The 20,594-nt window shown below is 42.0% G+C and overlaps 1 protein-coding gene across 1 annotated transcript; it reads left to right on the forward strand.

Moving 5' to 3' along the window:
* The first annotated feature begins 15,772 nt into the window (after nucleotides 1–15,772).
* LOC127335888 (replication factor C subunit 4) lies at nucleotides 15,773–20,557 on the forward strand. Its single transcript, XM_051362617.2, has 7 exons — nucleotides 15,773–16,036; nucleotides 16,121–16,227; nucleotides 16,334–16,435; nucleotides 16,922–17,117; nucleotides 19,680–19,808; nucleotides 19,895–20,089; nucleotides 20,172–20,557. The coding sequence occupies exons 1-7, from the start codon at nucleotides 15,869–15,871 to the stop codon at nucleotides 20,277–20,279; spliced, it is 1,005 nt and encodes a 334-aa protein (XP_051218577.1). The 5' UTR covers nucleotides 15,773–15,868; the 3' UTR covers nucleotides 20,280–20,557.
* The last annotated feature ends 37 nt before the right edge of the window (nucleotides 20,558–20,594 follow it).

Raw genomic sequence — 20,594 nt, forward strand, 5'->3', positions numbered from 1 at the left:
GAAATTGCTAAAACTGCTGAAATTGCTTGTGATAAAGCTGCTGAAATTTTTTCCAACCTTGGGGATGATGATCCCATTGCTGTAGCTCATAATGATTTAGATTTTGATGATTGCCACATCTCTGAAGTTATAAAGTTCTTACAAAAACTTGCTAAGAGTCCTAATGCTAGCGCTGTAAACTTGGCTTTCACAAAACATATTACAAATGCTCTCATAAAAGCTAGAGAAGAGAAACTAAAACTTGAAACTTCTATTCCTAGAAAGCTAGAAGATGGTTGGGAACCCATCATTAAAATGAGGGTCAATAATTTTGATTGTAATGCTTTATGTGATCTTGGTGCAAGTATTTCTGTTATGCCTAAGAAAGTCTATGATATGCTTGACTTGTCACCATTGAAAAATTGTTATTTGGATGTTAATCTCGCTGATAATGCTAAAAAGAAACCTTTGGGGAGAGTTGATAATGTTCATATTATGGTCAACAATAACCTTGTCCCCGTTGATTTTGTTGTCTTGGATATTGAATGCAATGCATCTTGCCCCATTATATTGGGAATACCTTTTCTTCGAACCGTTGGTGCTACTATTGATATGAAGGAAGGTAATATTAAATATCAATTTCCTCTCAAGAAAGGTATGGAACACTTCCCTAGAAAGAGAATGAAGTTACCTTATGATTCTATTATTAGAACAAATTATGATGTTGATGCTTCGTCTCTTGATGTTACTTGATTTACACTTTCTGCGCCTAGCTGAAAGGCGTTAAAGAAAAGCGCTTATGGGAGACAACCCATGGTTTTTACTACAGTACTTTGTTTTTATTTTGAGTCTTGGAAGTTGTTTACTGCTGTAGCAACCTCTCCTTATCTTAGTTTAGTGTTTTGTTGTGCCAAGTAAAGTCTTTGATAGTAAAGTTCATACTAGATTTGGATTACTGTGCAGTTTCAGATTTCTTTGCTGTCACGAATTTCGACCTGCCTCCCTGTAGGTAGCTCAGAAAATTAAGCCAATTTACGTGCGTGATCCTCAGATATGTACGCAACTTTCATTCAATTTGGGCATTTTCATTTAAGCAAGTCTGGTGCCATTTTAAAATTCATCTTTACGAACTGTTCTGTTTTGACAGATTCTGCCTTTTATTTCGCATTGCCTCTTTTGCTATGTTGGATGAATTTCTTTGATCCATTAATGTCCAGTAGCCTTATGCAATGTCCAGAAGTGTTAAGAATGATTGTGTCACCTCTGAACATGTTAATTATTATTGTGCACTAACCCTCTTATGAGTTGTTTCGAGTTTGGTGTGGAGGAAGTTTTCAAGGATCAAGAGAGGAGTATGATGCAATATGATCAAGGAGAGTGAAAGCTCTAAGCTTGGGGATGCCCCGGTGGTTCACCCCTGCATATTCTAAGAAGACTCAAGCGTCTAAGCTTGGGGATGCCCAAGGCATCCCCTTCTTCATCGACAACATTATCAGGTTCCTCCCCTGAAACTATATTTTTATTCCGTCACATCTTATGTGCTTTGCTTGGAGCGTCGGTTTGTTTTTGTTTTTGTTTTTGCTTGAATAAAATGGATCCTAGCATTCACTGTATGGGAGAGAGACACGCTCCGCTGTAGCATATGGACAAGTATGTCCTTAGGCTTTACTCATAGTATTCATGGCGAAGTTTCTTCTTCGTTAAATTGTTATATGGTTGGAATTGGAAAATGATACATGTAGTAATTGCTAAAATGTCTTGGATAATGTGATACTTGGCAATTGTTGTGCTCATGTTTAAGCTCTTGCATCATATACTTTGCACCCATTAATGAAGAAACACCTAGAGCTTGCTTAATTTGGTTTGCATATTTGGTCTCTCTAAAGTCTAGATAATATCTAGTATTGAGTTTTGAACAACAAGGAAGACGGTGTAGAGTCTTATAATGTTTTTAATATGTCTTTTATGTGAGTTTTGCTGCACCGCTTCATCCTTGTGTTTGTTTCAAATAACCTTGCTAGCCTAAACCTTGTATCGAGAGGGAATACTTCTCATGCATCCAAAATCCTTGAGCCAACCACTATGCCATTTGTGTCCACCATACCTACCTACTACATGGTATTTCTCCGCCATTTCAAAGTAAATTGCTTGAGTGCTACCTTTAAATTTCCACTCTTCGCCTTTGCAATATATAGCTCATGGGACAAATAGCTTAAAAACTATTGTGGTATTGAATATGTACTTGTGCACTTTATCTCTTATTAAGTTGCTTGTTGTGCGATAACCATGTTTCTGGGGACGCCATCAACTATTCTTTGTTGAGTATCATGTGAGTTGCTATGCATGTCCGTCTTGTCTGAAGTAAGAGAGATCTACCACCTTAATGGTTGGAGCATACATATTGTTAGAGAAGAACATTGGGCCGCTAACTAAAGCCATGATTCACGGTGGAAGTTTCAGTTTTGGACATATATCCTCAATCTCATATGAGAACAATAATTGTTGCCACATGCTTATGCATTAAAGAGGAGTCCATTATCTGTTGTCCATGTTGTCCCGGTATGGATGTCTAAGTTGAGAATAATCAAAAGCGAGAAATCCAAAATGCGAGCTTTCTCCTTAGACCTTTGTACAGGCGGCATGGAGGTACCCCATTGTGACACTTGGTTAAAACATGTGTATTGCGATGATCCGGTAGTCCAAGCTAATTAGGACAAGGTGCGGGCACTATTAGTATACTATGCATGAGGCTTGCAACTTGTAAGATATAATTTACATAACTCATATGCTTTATTACTACCGTTGACAAAATTGTTTCATGTTTTCAAAATAAAAGCTCTAGCACAAATATAGCAATCGATGCTTTCCTCTTTGAAGGACCATTCTTTTTACTTTTAATGTTGAGTCAGTTCACCTATTTCTCTCCACCTCAAGAAGCAAACACTTGTGTGAACTGTGCATTGATTCTTACATACTTGCATATTGCACTTATTATATTACTCTATGTTGACAATATCCATGAGATATACATGTTATAAGTTGAAAGCAACCGCTGAAACTTAATCTTCCTTTGTGTTGCTTCAATACCTTTACTTTGATTTATTGCTTTATGAGTTAACTCTTATGCAAGACTTATTGATGCTTGTCTTGAAGTGCTATTCATGAAAAGTCTTTGCTTTATGATTCACTTGTTTACTCATGTCATTACCATTGTTTTGATCGCTGCATTCATTACATATGTTTACAAATAGTATGATCAAGGTTATGATGGCATGTCACTCCAGAAATTATCTTTGTTATCGTTTTACTCGCCGGGACGAAGCAGAACTAAGCTTGGGGATGCTGATACGTCTCCGACGTATCGATAATTTCTTGTGTTCCATGCCACATTATTGATGATATCTACATGTTTTATGCACACTTTATGTCATATTCGTGCATTTTCTGGAACTAACCTATTAACAAGATGCCGAAGTGCCAGTTGCTGTTTTCTGCTGTTTTTGGTTTCAGAAATCCTAGTAACGAAATATTCTCGGAATTGGACGAAATCAACGCCCAGGGTCCTATTTTGCCACGAAGCTTCCAGAAGACCGAAGAGGAGACGAAGTGGGGCCACGAGGTGGCCAGACTATAGGGCGGCGCGGCCAGGTCTTGGCCGCGCCGACCTATAGTGTGGGCCCTCGTGACGCCCCCTGACCTGCCCTTCCGCCTACAAATAGCCTTCGTCGCGAAACCCCCAGTACGGAGAGCCACGATACGGAAAACCTTACTGAGACGCCGCCGCCGCCAATCCCATCTCGGGGGATTCTGGAGATCTCCTCCGGCACCCTACCGGAGAGGGGATTCATCTCCCGGAGGACTCTTCACCGCCATGGTCGCCTCCGGAGTGATGAGTGAGTAGTTCACCCCTGGACTATGGGTCCATAGCAGTAGCTAGATGGTTGTCTTCTCCTCATTGTGCTTCATTGTTGGATCTTGTGAGCTGCCTAACATGATCAAGATCATCTATCTGTAATACTATATGTTGTGTTTGTCGGGATCCGATGGATAGAGAATACTATGTTATGTTAATTATCAAGTTATTACCTATGTGTTGTTTATGATCTTGCATGCTCTCCGTTATTAGTAGAGGCTCGGTCGAAGTTTTTGCTCTTAACTCCAAGAGGGAGTATTTATGCTCGATAGTGGGTTCATGCCTCCATTGAATGCAGGACGGATGTGAGAAAGTTCTAAGGTTGTGGATGTGCTGTTGCCACTAGGGATAAAACATTGATGCTATGTCTAAGGATGTAGTTATTGATTACATTACGCACCATACTTAATGCAATTGTCTGTTGTTTTGCAACTTAATAGTGGAAGGGGTTCGGATGATAACCTGAAGGTGGACTTTTTAGGCATAGATGCATGCTGGATAGCGGTCTATGTACTTTGTCGTAATGCCCAATTAAATCTCACTATATTTATCATGACATGTATGTGCATTGTTATGCCCTCTCTATTTGTCAATTGCCCGACTGTAATTTGTTCACCCAACATGCTTTTATCTTATGGGAGAGACACCTCTAGTGAACTGTGGACCCCGGTCCTATTCTTTACATCGCATACAATCTACTGCAATACTTGTTTTATCGTTTTCGCAAACAATCATCTTCCACACAATACGGTTAATCCTTTGTTACAGCAAGCCGGTGAGATTGACAACCTCACTGTTTCGTTGGGGCAAAGTACTTTGGTTGTGTTGTGCAGGTTCCACGTTGGCGCCGGAATCCCTGGTGTTGCGCCGCACTACATCCCGCCGCCATCAACCTTCAACGTGCTTCTTGGCTCCTCCTGGTTCGATAAACCTTGGTTTCTTTCTGAGGGAAAACTTGCTGCTGTGCGCATCATACCTTCCTCTTGGGGTTCCCAACGAACGTGTGAGTTACACGCCATCAAGCTCTTTTTCTGGCGCCGTTGCCGGGGAGATCAAGACACGCTGCAAGGGGAGTCTTCACTTCCAATCTCTTTACTTTATTTTTGTCTTGCTTTATTTACTACTTTGTTTGCTGCATTATATCAAAACACAAAAAAATTAGTTGCTAGCTTTACTTTATTTACTGCCTTGTTCTCTATATCAAAAACACAAAAAAATTAGTTACTTGCATTTACTTTATCTAGTTTGCTTTATTTACTGTTGCTAAAATGAATACTCCTGAAAATACTAAGTTGTGCGACTTCACAACCACAAATAATAATGATTTCCTATGCACACCTATTGCTCCACCTGCTACTACAGCAGAATTCTTTGAAATTAAACCTGCTTTACTGAATCTTGTTATGAGAGAGCAATTTTCTGGTGTTAGTTCTGATGATGCTGCTGCCCATCTTAATAATTTTGTTGAACTATGTGAAATGCAAAATTATAAGGATGTAGATGGTGATATTATTAAATTGAAATTGTTTCCTTTCTCATTAAGAGGAAGAGCTAAAGATTGGTTGCTATCTCTGCCTAAGAATAGTATTGATTCCTGGACTAAATGCAAGGATGCTTTTATTGGTAGATATTATCCCCCTGCTAAAATTATATCTTTGAGAAGTAGCATAATGAATTTTAAACAATTAGATACTGAACATGTTGCTCAAGCTTGGGAAAGAATGAAATCTTTGGTTAAAAATTGCCCAACACATGGACTGACTACTTGGATGATCATCCAAACCTTCTATGCAGGACTAAATTTTTCTTCGCGAATTTATTGGATTCAGCTGCTGGAGGTACCTTTATGTCCATCACTTTGGGGCGGCTACAAAGCTCCTTGATAATATGATGATTAATTACTCTGAATGGCACACGGAAAGAACTCCACAAGGTAAGAAGGTAAATTCTGTTGAAGAATCCTCTTCCTTGAATGATAAGATTGATGCTATTATATCTATGCTTGTGAATGATAGGACTAATGTTGATCCTAATAATGTTCCGTTAGCTTCATTGGTTGCCCAAGAAGAACATGTTGATGTAAACTTCATTAAAAATAATAATTTCAACAACAATGCTTATCTAACAATTCTAGTAATAACTATAGGCCATATCCTTCGCTAATGGTAATGGTTATGGTAATTCTTATGGGAATTCTTACAACAATAATAGGAGTGTACCCCTGGTCTTGAAGCTATGCTTAAAGAATTTATGAGTACACAAACTGCCTTTAACAAATGTTGAGGAAAAACTCAATAAAATTGATATTCTCGCTTCTAAGGTTGATAGTCTTGCCTCTGATGTTGATCTTTTGAAATCGAAAGTTATGCCTAATAGGGATATTGAAAATAAAATTGTTACTACAACAAATGCCATCCAAGTTAGAATTAATGAGAATATAAGATTAATGGCTGAATTGCGTGCTAGGTGGGATAGAGAAGAAAATGAAAAACTAGCTAAAGAGAAAAATGTAGCTAAAGTTTGGACTATTACCACCACAAGTAATGTTGATTCTTCACATGTTGCTGCACCTCCTACTATTAATGGTAAAATAATTGGTGTTGGCAATGTTTCTACTCCTAGTGCAAAGCGTACAAAAGCGCTGAAATTGCTAAAAAGCTACTTGAAATTGCTTGTGATAAAGCTGCTGAAATTTTTTCCAACCTTGGGGATGATGATCCCATTGCTGTAGCTCATAATGATTTAGATTTTGATGATTGCCACATCTCTGAAGTTATAAAGTTCTTACAAAAACTTGCTAAGAGTCCTAATGCTAGCGCTGTAAACTTGGCTTTCACAAAACATATTACAAATGCTCTCATAAAAGCTAGAGAAGAGAAACTAAAACTTGAAACTTCTATTCCTAGAAAGCTAGAAGATGGTTGGGAACCCATCATTAAAATGAGGGTCAATAATTTTGATTGTAATGCTTTATGTGATCTTGGTGCAAGTATTTATGTTATGCCAAAGAAAGTCTAAGATATGCTTGAATATCAACCATTGAAAAATTGTTATTTGTATTTTAATCTCATTGATAATGCTAAAAAGAAACCTTTGGGGAGAGTTGATAATGTTCATATTATGGTCAACAATAACCTTGTCCCCGTTGATTTTGTTGTCTTGGATATTGAATGCAATGCATCTTGCCCCATTATATTGGGAATACCTTTTCTTCGAACCGTTGGTGCTACTATTGATATGAAGGAAGGTAATATTAAATATCAATTTCCTCTCAAGAAAGGTATGGAACACTTCCCTAGAAAGAGAATGAAGTTACCTTATGATTCTATTATTAGAACAAATTATGATGTTGATGCTTCGTCTCTTGATGTTACTTGATTTACACTTTCGCGCTAGGCGAAAGGCGTTAAAGAAAAGCGCTTATGGGAGACAACCCATGGTTTTTACTACAGTACTTTGTTTTTATTTTGAGTCTTGGAAGTTGTTTACTGCTGTAGCAACCTCTCCTTATCTTAGTTTAGTGTTTTGTTGTGCCAAGTAAAGTCTTTGATAGTAAAGTTCATACTAGATTTGGATTACTGTGCAGTTTCAGATTTCTTTGCTGTCACGAATTTCGACCTGCCTCCCTGTAGGTAGCTCAGAAAATTAAGCCAATTTACGTGCGTGATCCTCAGATATGTACGCAACTTTCATTCAATTTGGGCATTTTCATTTGAGCAAGTCTGGTGCCATTTTAAAATTCGTCTTTACGAACTGTTCTGTTTTGACAGATTCTGCCTTTTATTTCGCATTGCCTCTTTTGCTATGTTGGATGAATTTCTTTGATCCATTAATGTCCAGTAGCCTTATGCAATGTCCAGAAGTGTTAAGAATGATTGTGTCACCTCTGAACATGTTAATTATTATTGTGCACTAACCCTCTTATGAGTTGTTTCGAGTTTGGTGTGGAGGAAGTTTTCAAGGATCAAGAGAGGAGTATGATGCAATATGATCAAGGAGAGTGAAAGCTCTAAGCTTGGGGATGCCCCGGTGGTTCACCTGCATATTCTAAGAAGACTCAAGCGTCTAAGCTTGGGGATGCCCAAGGCATCCCCTTCTTCATCGACAACATTATCGTGTTCCTCCCACGAAACTATATTTTTATTCCGTCACATCTTATGTGCTTTGCTTGGAGCGTCGGTTTGTTTTTGTTTTTGTTTTTGCTTGAATAAAATGGATCCTAGCATTCACTGTATGGGAGAGAGACACGCTCCGCTGTAGCATATGGACAAGTATGTCCTTAGGCTTTACTCATAGTATTCATGGCGAAGTTTCTTCTTCGTTAAATTGTTATATGGTTGGAATTGGAAAATGATACATGTAGTAATTGCTAAAATGTCTTGGATAATGTGATACTTGGCAATTGTTGTGCTCATGTTTAAGCTCTTGCATCATATACTTTGCACCCATTAATGAAGAAACACCTAGAGCTTGCTTAATTTGGTTTGCATATTTGGTCTCTCTAAAGTCTAGATAATATCTAGTATTGAGTTTTGAACAACAAGGAAGACGGTGTAGAGTCTTATAATGTTTTTAATATGTCTTTTATGTGAGTTTTGCTGCACCGCTTCATCCTTGTGTTTGTTTCAAATAACCTTGCTAGCCTAAACCTTGTATCGAGAGGGAATACTTCTCATGCATCCAAAATCCTTGAGCCAACCACTATGCCATTTGTGTCCACCATACCTACCTACTACATGGTATTTCTCCGCCATTCCAAAGTAAATTGCTTGAGTGCTACCTTTAAATTTCCACTCTTCGCCTTTGCAATATATAGCTCATGGGACAAATAGCTTAAAAACTATTGTGGTATTGAATATGTACTTGTGCACTTTATCTCTTATTAAGTTGCTTGTTGTGCGATAACCATGTTTCTGGGGACGCCATCAACTATTCTTTGTTGAGTATCATGTGAGTTGCTATGCATGTCCGTCTTGTCTCAAGTAAGAGAGATCTACCACCTTAATGGTTGGAGCATACATATTGTTAGAGAAGAACATTGGGCCGCTAACTAAAGCCATGATTCACGGTGGAAGTTTCAGTTTTGGACATATATCCTCAATCTCATATGAGAACAATAATTGTTGCCACATGCTTATGCATTAAAGAGGAGTCCATTATCTGTTGTCCATGTTGTCCCGGTATGGATGTCTAAGTTGAGAATAATCAAAAGCGAGAAATCCAAAATGCGAGCTTTCTCCTTAGACCTTTGTACAGGCGGCATGGAGGTACCCCATTGTGACACTTGGTTAAAACATGTGTATTGCGATGATCCGGTAGTCCAAGCTAATTAGGACAAGGTGCGGGCACTATTAGTATACTATGCATGAGGCTTGCAACTTGTAAGATATAATTTACATAACTCATATGCTTTATTACTACCGTTGACAAAATTGTTTCATGTTTTCAAAATAAAAGCTCTAGCACAAATATAGCAATCGATGCTTTCCTCTTTGAAGGACCATTCTTTTTACTTTTAATGTTGAGTCAGTTCACCTATTTCTCTCCACCTCAAGAAGCAAACACTTGTGTGAACTGTGCATTGATTCTTACATACTTGCATATTGCACTTATTATATTACTCTATGTTGACAATATCCATGAGATATACATGTTATAAGTTGAAAGCAACCGCTGAAACTTAATCTTCCTTTGTGTTGCTTCAATACCTTTACTTTGATTTATTGCTTTATGAGTTAACTCTTATGCAAGACTTATTGATGCTTGTCTTGAAGTGCTATTCATGAAAAGTCTTTGCTTTATGATTCACTTGTTTACTCATGTCATTACCATTGTTTTGATCGCTGCATTCATTACATATGTTTACAAATAGTATGATCAAGGTTATGATGGCATGTCACTCCAGAAATTATCTTTGTTATCGTTTTACCTCGCCGGACGAGCGTAACTAAGCTTGGGGATGCTGATACGTCTCGACGTATCGATAATTTCTTGTGTTCCATGCCACATTATTGATGATATCTACATGTTTTATGCACACTTTATGTCATATTCGTGCATTTTCTCGGAACTAACCTATTAACAAGATGCCGAAGTGCCGATTCTTTGTCAAGCTTTGTTTTTGGTTTCGAAATCCTAGTAACGAAATATTCTCGGAATTGGACGAAATCAACGCCCAGGGTCCTATTTTGCCACGAAGCTTCCAGAAGACCGAAGAGGAGACGAAGTGGGGCCACGAGGTGGCCAGACTATAGGGCGGCGCGGCCCAGGTCTTGGCCGCGCCGACCTATAGTGTGGGCCCCTCGTGACGCCCCCTGACCTGCCCTTCCGCCTACAAATAGCCTTCGTCGCGAAACCCCCAGTACGGAGAGCCACGATACGAAAAACCTTACTGAGACGCCGCCGCCGCCAATCCCATCTCGGGGGATTCTGGAGATCTCCTCCGGCACCCTACCGGAGAGGGGATTCATCTCCCGGAGGACTCTTCACCGCCATGGTCGCCTCCGGAGTGATGAGTGAGTAGTTCACCCCTGGACTATGGGTCCATAGCAGTAGCTAGATGGTTGTCTTCTCCTCATTGTGCTTCATTGTTGGATCTTGTGAGCTGCCTAACATGATCAAGATCATCTATCTGTAATACTATATGTTGTGTTTGTCGGGATCCGATGGATAGAGAATACTATGTTATGTTAATTATCAAGTTATTACCTATGTGTTGTTTATGATCTTGCATGCTCTCCGTTATTAGTAGAGGCTCTGGCCAAGTTTTTTGCTCTTAACTCCAAGAGGGAGTATTTATGCTCGATAGTGGGTTCATGCCTCCATTGAATCTGGGACAGTGACAGAAAGTTCTAAGATTGTGGATGTGCTGTTGCCACTAGGGATAAAACATTGATGCTATGTCTAAGGATGTAGTTATTGATTACATTACGCACCATACTTAATGCAATTATCTGTTGTTTTGCAACTTAATACTGGAAGGGGTTCGGATGATAACCTGAAGGTGGACTTTTTAGGCATAGATGCATGCTGGATAGCGGTCTATGTACTTTGTCGTAATGCTCAATTAAATCTCACTATATTTATCATGACATGTATGTGCATTGTTATGCCCTCTCTATTTGTCAATTGCCCGACTGTAATTTGTTCACCCAACATGCTTTTATCTTATGGGAGAGACACCTCTAGTGAACTGTGGACCCCGGTCCTATTCTTTACATCGCATACAATCCATCGCAATACTTGTTTTACTTGTTTTACGCAAACAATCATCTTCCACACAATACGGTTAATCCTTTGTTCTGACAAGCGGTGAGATTGACAACCTCACTGTTTCGTTGGGGCAAAGTACTTTGGTTGTGTTGTGCAGGTTCCACGTTGGCGCCGGAATCCCTGGTGTTGCGCCGCACTACATCCCGCCGCTATCAACCTTCAACGTGCTTCTTGGCTCCTCCTGGTTCGATAAACCTTGGTTTCTTTCTGAGGGAAAACTTGCTGCTGTGCGCATCATACCTTCCTCTTGGGGTTCCCAATGAACGTGTGAGTTACACGCCATCACCGTGCCTTGTACTTTTCAATAGTACCATCAGGTCTTAGCTTCTTCTTGAACACCCATTTACAGCCTACTGGCTTGCATCCATGGGGTCGTTCTGACAACTCCCAAGTTCCATTAGAAAGAATCGAGTCCATCTCATTATGAATGACTTCTTTCAGTCATCTCGCATCTCGGAGATGCATATGCCTCTGCAATGGATGTGGGAGTATCATCCACAAGGTACACAATGAAATCATCACCAAAGGATTTTTCAATCCTTCGTCTCTTGCTCCGTTTAGGAGCTTCATTGTCATCCTTCTCAGTAACATTCTCATGTGATTGTTCAAAATACTCATTAGATGTTCTAGACTCAGGAATTATCTCAGTAGAAATTCTAGCAATGCTATGCATATCTTTCATAGGAAACATATTCTCAAAAAATGTTGCATCACGAGATTCCACAATAGTATCAACATGCATATCAGGTACCTCGGGCTGAACTACTAAAAATCTATATCCTACACTCCGCGGAGCATAACCTAGAAAGATACAATCCACAATCTTTGGTCCAAGTTTGCGCTTCTTAGTAATTGGAATATTGACTTTCGCCAAACATCCCCATGTGCGCAAATACGAAAGTGATGGTTTTCTCCCAGCCCACTCCTCGTAAGGGGTTTTATCTTTATTCTTGTTAGGAACTCTATTCAGGACATGACATGAAGTCAACAAAGCCTCCCCCCACCATGCCTTTGATAAACCAACAGTGGCTAACATGGAATTCACCAAGTCAGTCAACGTGCGGTTTTTCCTCTCGGCAACCCCGTTTGATTGGGGTGAATAGGGAGGCGTCCTCTCATGAATAATGCCATGTTCCTCACAGAATTCATCAAAGATTTTAGGAAAATATTCGCCACCACGATCCGACCTAAGACGCTTGATCTTTCTCTCTAGTTGATTTTCAACTTCGGCCTTATAAATTTTAAAGTAGTCTAAAGCTTCATCTTTAGTTCGCAACAAATAAACATAGCAGAATCTAGTCGCATCATCAATTAATGTCATGAAATATCTCTTTCCACCTTTTGTCAACACACCATTCATCTCGCATAGATCAGAATGTATGAGTTCTAGAGGTGCCAGGTTTCTCTCCTCGGCCGCCTTGTGAGGCTTCCGAGGTTGCTTTGATTGCACACAACTATAGCACTTAGAACCTTTGGCAATGGTGAAATTCGGAATTAAACTTAAACTGGATAGCCGAGACATTAAACCAAAATTAATGTGACATAAACGAGAATGCCAAACACTGGTATCATCACTAACATTGCCACAAATATGGTTCCACGGACTTATTACCGAAATCGAAAGCGAAAAGCGGAACAAGCCTCCGCACTCATAGCCTTTACCAATAAATTGTCCAAACTTGGAAACAACTACTTTATTCGACTCTAAAACAACCTTAAACCCATCTCTGCATAGAAGGGAGCCGCTAACGAGATTCTTGTTCATAGTAGGGACATGCTTGCACGTTCCTCGGTGCACGATCTTCCCGAAGTGAACTTCAGATCTACCGTGCCAAGACCACGAACGAAGCATGTGACCCATTTCCCATCAAGACGGAAGAATCCCGGGCGACCTGGTAAGAAGTGAACATGGATATGTCAGCACACACATGAACATTAGCACATGTATCAATCCACCAACATGGAGATTGAAATACCGAAAGAACAGTAAAGAGATTACCGTACCCATCAACATTGCTAGCGGTCACCGTGTTGACTTGCCTCCCCTTTTTCTTGCGGTCTGCCCTCTCTGGACAGTCCTTAGAAAAGTGGCCAGCCTCTCCACAGGTAAAACAGCTCATATCTGCTTTGTTTATCATCTTCTTCTTCTTGAAGGTTGTAGTCTTCATAGGCTTATTGAAGGAGGGCTTGTTATTCCCTTTGTTCTTGCTGTAGGGTTTCTTCTGCACCATGTTGGCGCTAGACTGACCCTCTCCTTTCTCAGTATTATCCTTAGCCCGAGCTTTCTCCTCAACATCAAGAGACGCTATCAGATTTTCAACTGATATCTCCTGTCTCTTGTGTTTGAGAGTTGTGGCAAAGTTCCTCCATGAAGGGGGCAACTTAGCGATGATGCATCCAGCCACAAACTTATCAGGTAAGGCACACTTAAGGAGTTCAAGCTCTTTCGCAATGCACTGTATCTCATGAGCTTGTTCGACTACAGAACGGTTGTTCACCATCCTGATGTCATGGAAGCTCTCCATGATGTACAGTTCATCTTTGCATCGGTTGCACCGAATTTAGCATTCGGTGCATCCCAGAGCTCTTTACCATCTGTTATGTGCATGTACACTTCACACAGACGATCAGCAAGAATACTCAGAACGCATCCGACGAAGAGAGTATTGTTTTCCTTGAACTTGTTCTGATCTTGGTCAGATATAGTTCCTTCAGGTAAACCATCACTAACTTCGAACACTTTCAGATGAGTAAGCCAGAGCATGGCCTTAACTTGCCACCTCTTAAAGTGCACACCGGTGAACTTATCCGGCCTCAGTGCATCAGCAAAACCAACCATTGTTAACTCATGAAATTGCCTACAATTAGGTTTTTGGATTGTTGGATAATTAGGCACAATTTCCATGATTAATTCCAGTATATAAAACATGATGGAAGCAACTACTAACATGTGAAACTCAAACATACTAGATGCATTAATCAACATGAGTAGCAGCAGCGCAAACGGTAAAGCATCCATCGCTAAACAGATCGAGATATGTCGCACGTACCGATCTGGTGGAGGTGGCGGTGGAGGTGTAGCAGATGATGTCGCAGCAGTAACGTTGTTGATGACAACGTTGTTGACGACGGGGACGACGGGTCGAAGTAGACGGCGTTGAAGACGACGGTAGGCAGCACCGCCCGACTTGGACGGAAGGCGACCCGTGATGAAGAGCTTGAGCAGTCGCGCAAAGCGCTTCCCAAAAACCTAATTCGCCCTCTCCCGTGCAGGATCGCAAGGACGAGCGGTTCCGGAGACCTGCTCTCCCGTTCGCCGATGTACGTCGGCTCGCGGGATGGAGTAGGCTACGATGGCGGCGCAAGCAGAGAGAGGTGGAAACCCTAACTCGTGTATTAGATGAATTTCTGCGGTAGCCGGGCAGGAGATTATATAGGCTCGGGAAACCCTAGGCAACGTGGGCCACGCCCACGTCGCACGAACGTTTCGAGTCGGTTACAGATAGCCCACGATCCGGGAGCGACCCGAACTGACTAACTGCGACGCGTCCGTCTAGGACTCTGTTCGTTTTCCAGAGCTGCAAAAAGTAAGGAAAGTCTCGGCTCGAGGCTCAATCCACTCACCACGAGCGCGGCGCGCGCGTCGTGACGTGACGTGTCGAGACGAGCGAGCGAGGAGGAGGAGGAGCGCGCGTGTAGCACTCCTATTCTCACTCACTTACTAGTGGTGGAACAACCCACCTTATAAGGTGGTCTAACTTCCTCCCAACTTTCCATGTGGGACTAAACTTCCCACCTCTTACCACTCCCTAGTGAGCTGCCACCAACTTGGGCTCAAACTCACAAGGCTGCCACTATGTGGGCTTTGAGATTTATAGGAAAAACTGAAATCTAATTTGGGTCACTAAAAATGGGCCCAATATTTCAACACTAGAGAGATACTCTCATTGGCGCATTCACATTTTTTAGTCTTCCTATTATTACCAACCCTCTTAGTGTGGCTCTATTGGTGCTTGGGAAGTGAGGAAGGAAAGTTCTACTTGATTTCTCTACCATATGTTTACTACACCTTTGCTTCATAATGTGGCGACCATGTCATTATCGATACTTATGGAATGGAGTAGAACCATGCCACACATGTTTCCACTCCATCACATATATAGCGACGGCGTGTAATAGGTACCACGATGCAAAACATAGTATGTAGTAGCTTAATCCGTGTTTTCCCACGTAGTATTTTGCAATCACCATGTCTACATGGATCTTCGACAAATGTTGCTTCGCCGGAATCAAAGCTACACGTTATTGTGGTGTTGTTAGCTTTAGGCAATTGATTGATGTCCACCGTAACCGAAATTGCTTTCGTCAAATCGTTCCATTAGTATGATCTTGGTCGACTTCATTGGCCCACTTTCCTCGTCACTTTCCTCGTCTCTCTAGAAGCATGTTTGGGAGGTAGACTTTAATGAAAATTGAAATTTTGCCTTCAAGAGTGAAGAAGACCCATATAAATTTACAAAAATAAATAACCAAAATGCCCTTAATCACTGTCGTTGATCGCAGCCGTCCACCGGCCGGTCGTCTTCAAAGCGACCCACAGCCGAAACGAAACCCTCGCGCCGCTGCCCGGGCATTTTTCCCACTTTTCCCACATTTCCCTCCACAACCCGCGCGGTTTTCCCTCCCTCGGCTCAACCCAGCGCCATGGCCGCCGCCTCCTCCTCCGCCGCCGCCCCCGCCGACACGTACAACATCCCGTGGGTGGAGAAGTACCGCCCCAGCCGCGTCGCGGACGTCGTCGGCAACTCCGACGCCGTCAGCCGCCTCGAGGTCATCGCCCGCGACGGCAACATGCCCAACCTCATCCTCTCCGTAAGCGCCATTTCCTCGAACACCTTCCGCGCGCTGCGCACCCTCAGAACACCTCAAAACTCACACCTTCTCTTCTCCTTCCAGGGGCCTCCGGGGACCGGGAAGACGACCAGCATCCTGGCGCTGGCCCACGAGATGCTCGGGCCCAGCTACCGCGAGGGCGTGCTCGAGCTCAACGCCTCCGACGACAGGTCGCTGCCGCCACCCGCCGTGTGACCTAATTTTGTACTGTCGGCTCGTGTCTGCGTGTGTGGATTGGTTGTGTGATGTACTGATGGTCGATCCGTGCGTTTGCAGGGGGCTGGATGTGGTGCGGAACAAGATCAAGATGTTCGCGCAGAAGAAGGTCACGCTGCCGCCTGGACGGCACAAGATCGTCATACTGGACGAGGCTGACAGGTAATGCCACCCCCGGAGCGGGGTTGGTTTGTGGTCGGCAGTAATCTGAGGATTGAAAGTAGGATGTGTCAGTGACCTTGTTGCTAGTTCATCATCTGTTGGTTTCGAACTGGAGAAAGCTAGCACTACATCTGGATTACGAACTGATGACACAACCGCATTAGAAACTAGCTAGAGGTTGCCATATAATACAATATTGTATTATCCGAGGAAAATGGGCAGGGGATATCGCACGTTCTTGTTCTATGCCCAGAATGTCAGTACACATCACCAAGAAAAATACACTTCACCTGAAGATTACACCAGAAAGTTTATTATAATAGTAACACATAAGGTAGTATAAAAAAGAGAACCAGTGTCAACTTTAAATCTGCAAGTGTAGTGCTGCAGTTGTTGTGAAGGCTTCAAATCATGGATCGAATTGTTGTTAGCGACATAGGTAACTATTTTTTAGTTTCTGTTCGGACTAACACATGCTATGTGCAGCATGACAACTGGGGCACAGCAAGCACTCAGAAGAACCATGGAGATCTATTCCAACACCACAAGATTCGCTCTTGCGTGCAATACTTCATCTAAAATCATCGAACCCATCCAAAGTCGCTGCGCTATTGTCCGGTTCTCGAGGCTTTCAGATCAGGAGATCCTTGGCCGCCTTATGGTTGTGGTGGCAGCTGAGAAGGTAATTTGTTAACCCCTGTAATCGCAAGGACTTAGAAGTGTGTGTACTTAAACAGCTCCATTCATATCGCCATAATAATCCAAAACATTTATCTAATTTGGACTTCTATATCTGATATCCATCTTAACCACTTAAAACCCTCACAGAAAGATCGCATGAGCATTCCCCATCTACCTTAAATTACATTCCATTTTAAGGTGTCTTCCCATTAAATATTATCCATCTTAAGCCCCTTTCTGACATGTAATCCTGCTAGGTCTGTATTATTTTTGTTCTTCTAATTTTATTTATTTCAAATATCACTTTTGAACTTTTTCTGTGGTTGTTATCTGTGCATAATGACTGTAATGTACATGCATTAATATGATTAGAGCTTATATAAGAGCATGCACATGACTGTCCTGTTCTGCAGTTAAAGGAAAATAAAACTAGCCTTTTTTCTGTACAAGAGCTACGGCCTACCTTAATATAAAGAAGCTTAATTTGAGGTATTATAAAGAAGTATTTCCTAGTTGAAGAGCCAATGCACAGTGCTGATAGGCAGCCTGTAGTTTAGGGTATGGATACCAATTACCATCAACTAAATGATATTTGCACTTAATCCATGGTGCATCTTGCCGGTGTCCTCCTTTTGTCATTACATAATTTTGTGGCTTCACCACAGCTCTTAATTCTAGGCTTTGCTGTCGATATGGTATTTGACCCATCAATGCTCCTGATCCCTAATGTTAAGTAATTGGCCCAGATAAATGTTTTATGCTACTTGAGTGTTCTTGCTCCAGAGGTTGCTGTTTTCCAAATCAATTAATTACGATTTTACTGTAACTAATCCATGTAGAGTGAATGTTAGTCTGTTGCTGTTAACTGATTACATACTGTAATTGGATGGTCAGAAAATCACACACTGGGGGTGTGTTTGGTTGGGCTTTTGCGGTGGCTTTCTCTGCTTGTAAGCCATAAGCCCAACCAAACAGCAAACTCAGCGAACACACTTGGAAAGCCACCAGAAAACTAGCGCATTGTTGAAAGCACGCCAGGAGGTGTTTTTTGGCTTTGGCTTGGAGTCCTTTCGATTTTGCCCCTAAAGCTGTGGTAATTTAACTGCCTCCTGCCACCCAACTCATGAGGCATCTCCCTGACCAGTCCCCATGTCTCTCTCGTGATACTGTTAGGCACCGCCACCTTCTCCTGACCGTCTTCTAGCTCCCCCCACCGATGCCAGCTCGCCCCGCCTCTGTAGCAGGTCCCTCCGCCTCCACCCCTTCCGTTAGGCTTCTCGCTGCCACCCCTTGCGTCAGCCTCTGCCGCCGCCACACGTCGGTGGAGTTCGAGCAGAGGATGCCACCTCTAGGAAAACCGGTCCGCCCCAACTGCTGCTGTCGTCGTCCTCCTCTTTGGTTTCTCCCCCAACCTGTACCTCCTCTCTGGTTCCTCCCCGACTGTCGTTGTCGTCCACATCAGTTCCTACTGACGGCCACGGTCCTCCTTACAGCTGCTCCTCAAGACATTTCCTGCAAATCCACCACCGGAGCTGGAGGAGGGGCATCCTGCCACTGTCCCAAACTGTTTCCAGCACCAGGTTGTCCCCTTCCGTTCCTCACTGCAGATCCACCGTGGGAGAGTACGCTGTTTGGACCTGTAGAGTACTAGCTGATCGTTGATTGCTTTGTCGAAGTTAAGACATCTAGTTTAATTAGGCACATATGTTGTAAATGGCCAAACTTGAGGATTCACACTCGTGCTCACGGGACGCAAAGTATGGTTTTTGTTAAACATTTTGTGAATTAAGTCAGAAAAATCAATATAATTATTAACAAGATAATATGTCAATTGATCAGGAATTTTATCAAATAATTAACTAGATAATCAATCAATTAGTTACAACAACACTACTCATGGCAAGATCAACCTCTAATGAAGTCCTTTTCATTAAACAGTTTGTAAACAATCTCTCATCTCTTCAGGGGTATTACGGACATGTATCCTCACAACCACAATTCAGACAGCTAGTTGCCAAATGGCTTTGGGGCTTTCTCACAGCACAGAGCCCACAACTGCTTTTCCACAGCACACCGCTCACATCAGCTTTCAGATAAGCCACAGCCCAACCAAACACACCCTGAGCTGGTCTGGTCAGGATAAGTTAACTTAGCTTTAACAAGTACCTGCCTTACTGGTTTACTGAATGTACTTTGATGCTCCGATTGGTTGAGTCTACAGGTGCATATCCTGTTAGTCATCCTAAAATGCTCTTCAATAGACCGAGCTGTTAGATTGAGAAACTTAATTTGTCTTGTAAAAAAGATGATCAGTATGGGACCTCAAGGCACCTTTTTACCTGAAAGACTGGAAGCAAGCAACACCCAGCAGCCTTATAAAATTCGATGGTTTCTATATTTTGCAGTGTTGAAACTCATTTGATCATGCCAATACTAGGGTTTCTCGTATTACCTGAATGTTGGTTAAACCTTGAAACTAGGGTCTGATCTAACAGCCCTAAAGGATATTCTGTTTGTTTGGCCTGGGTGCCAGGTCTAATGTATCTATTCTTGTTCAATGAAGGTCCCTTATGTGCCAGAAGGTCTTGAAGCCATTATTTTTACTGCTGATGGTGACATGAGACAAGCTTTGAACAATTTGCAAGCTACAGTTAGTGGGTTTCGTTTTGTTAATCAAGAAAATGTGTTCAAGGTTGGTACAATATAAGTTATATCACCACGCATCATCTAAATTTTGCATTTTTTTCTTCAGTTAACAGTAATAATGAATTTGTTCAGGTATGCGACCAACCACATCCCTTGCATGTCAAGAATATAGTGAAAAATGTACTTGATGGAAAGTTTGATGAGGCCTGCTCTGGCCTAAAGCAACTCTATGATCTGGGCTACTCTCCTACTGACATAATCACTACCCTTTTCCGTGTTGTCAAGAACTATGACATGGCTGAATATCTGAAGCTTGAATTCCTGAAGGTAAACACAGTCCTGTTACTTATGTGGTTGACTGTTCTCAGTTTATCTTGTGCGGGCTAAAATTTCATGTTTATTTGCACAGGAAACTGGATTTGCCCACATGAGGATCTGTGATGGTGTTGGGTCGTTCCTTCAGCTTTCTGGCCTTCTGGCTAAGTATGCCCTGGCGAGAGAAACAGCAAAAGCGTAACATTGTGCAGCAGCTCTGATATCAGTTCACAGCGTTGCACGGATTTCTTATTACAACTCTGCCGTGGTATTGTGTAAGATAGTGCTTCACTGGAGTAAACCTAGTTATGTTAATCTAGTGTGGCAGATGTAGCCTGTAGTGATTAGTGAAGACTGAAACAGCTTGGCCCAAACATCTGTGGTTCGTCCATTGCTGTATCCGAATTGTTCTGGTCCTGTAGACCGTTGTGCTGCTACCGTACCAGTGTCATAAAAGGAACTATCACTGATCCAAGTCAATTTCATATCATGCTGATGACCTAGCATTGTTAGGAAA

This window comes from Lolium perenne, chromosome 2, assembly GCF_019359855.2.
Source record: "Lolium perenne isolate Kyuss_39 chromosome 2, Kyuss_2.0, whole genome shotgun sequence".
In the NCBI taxonomy this organism is placed as follows: domain Eukaryota; kingdom Viridiplantae; phylum Streptophyta; class Magnoliopsida; order Poales; family Poaceae; genus Lolium; species Lolium perenne.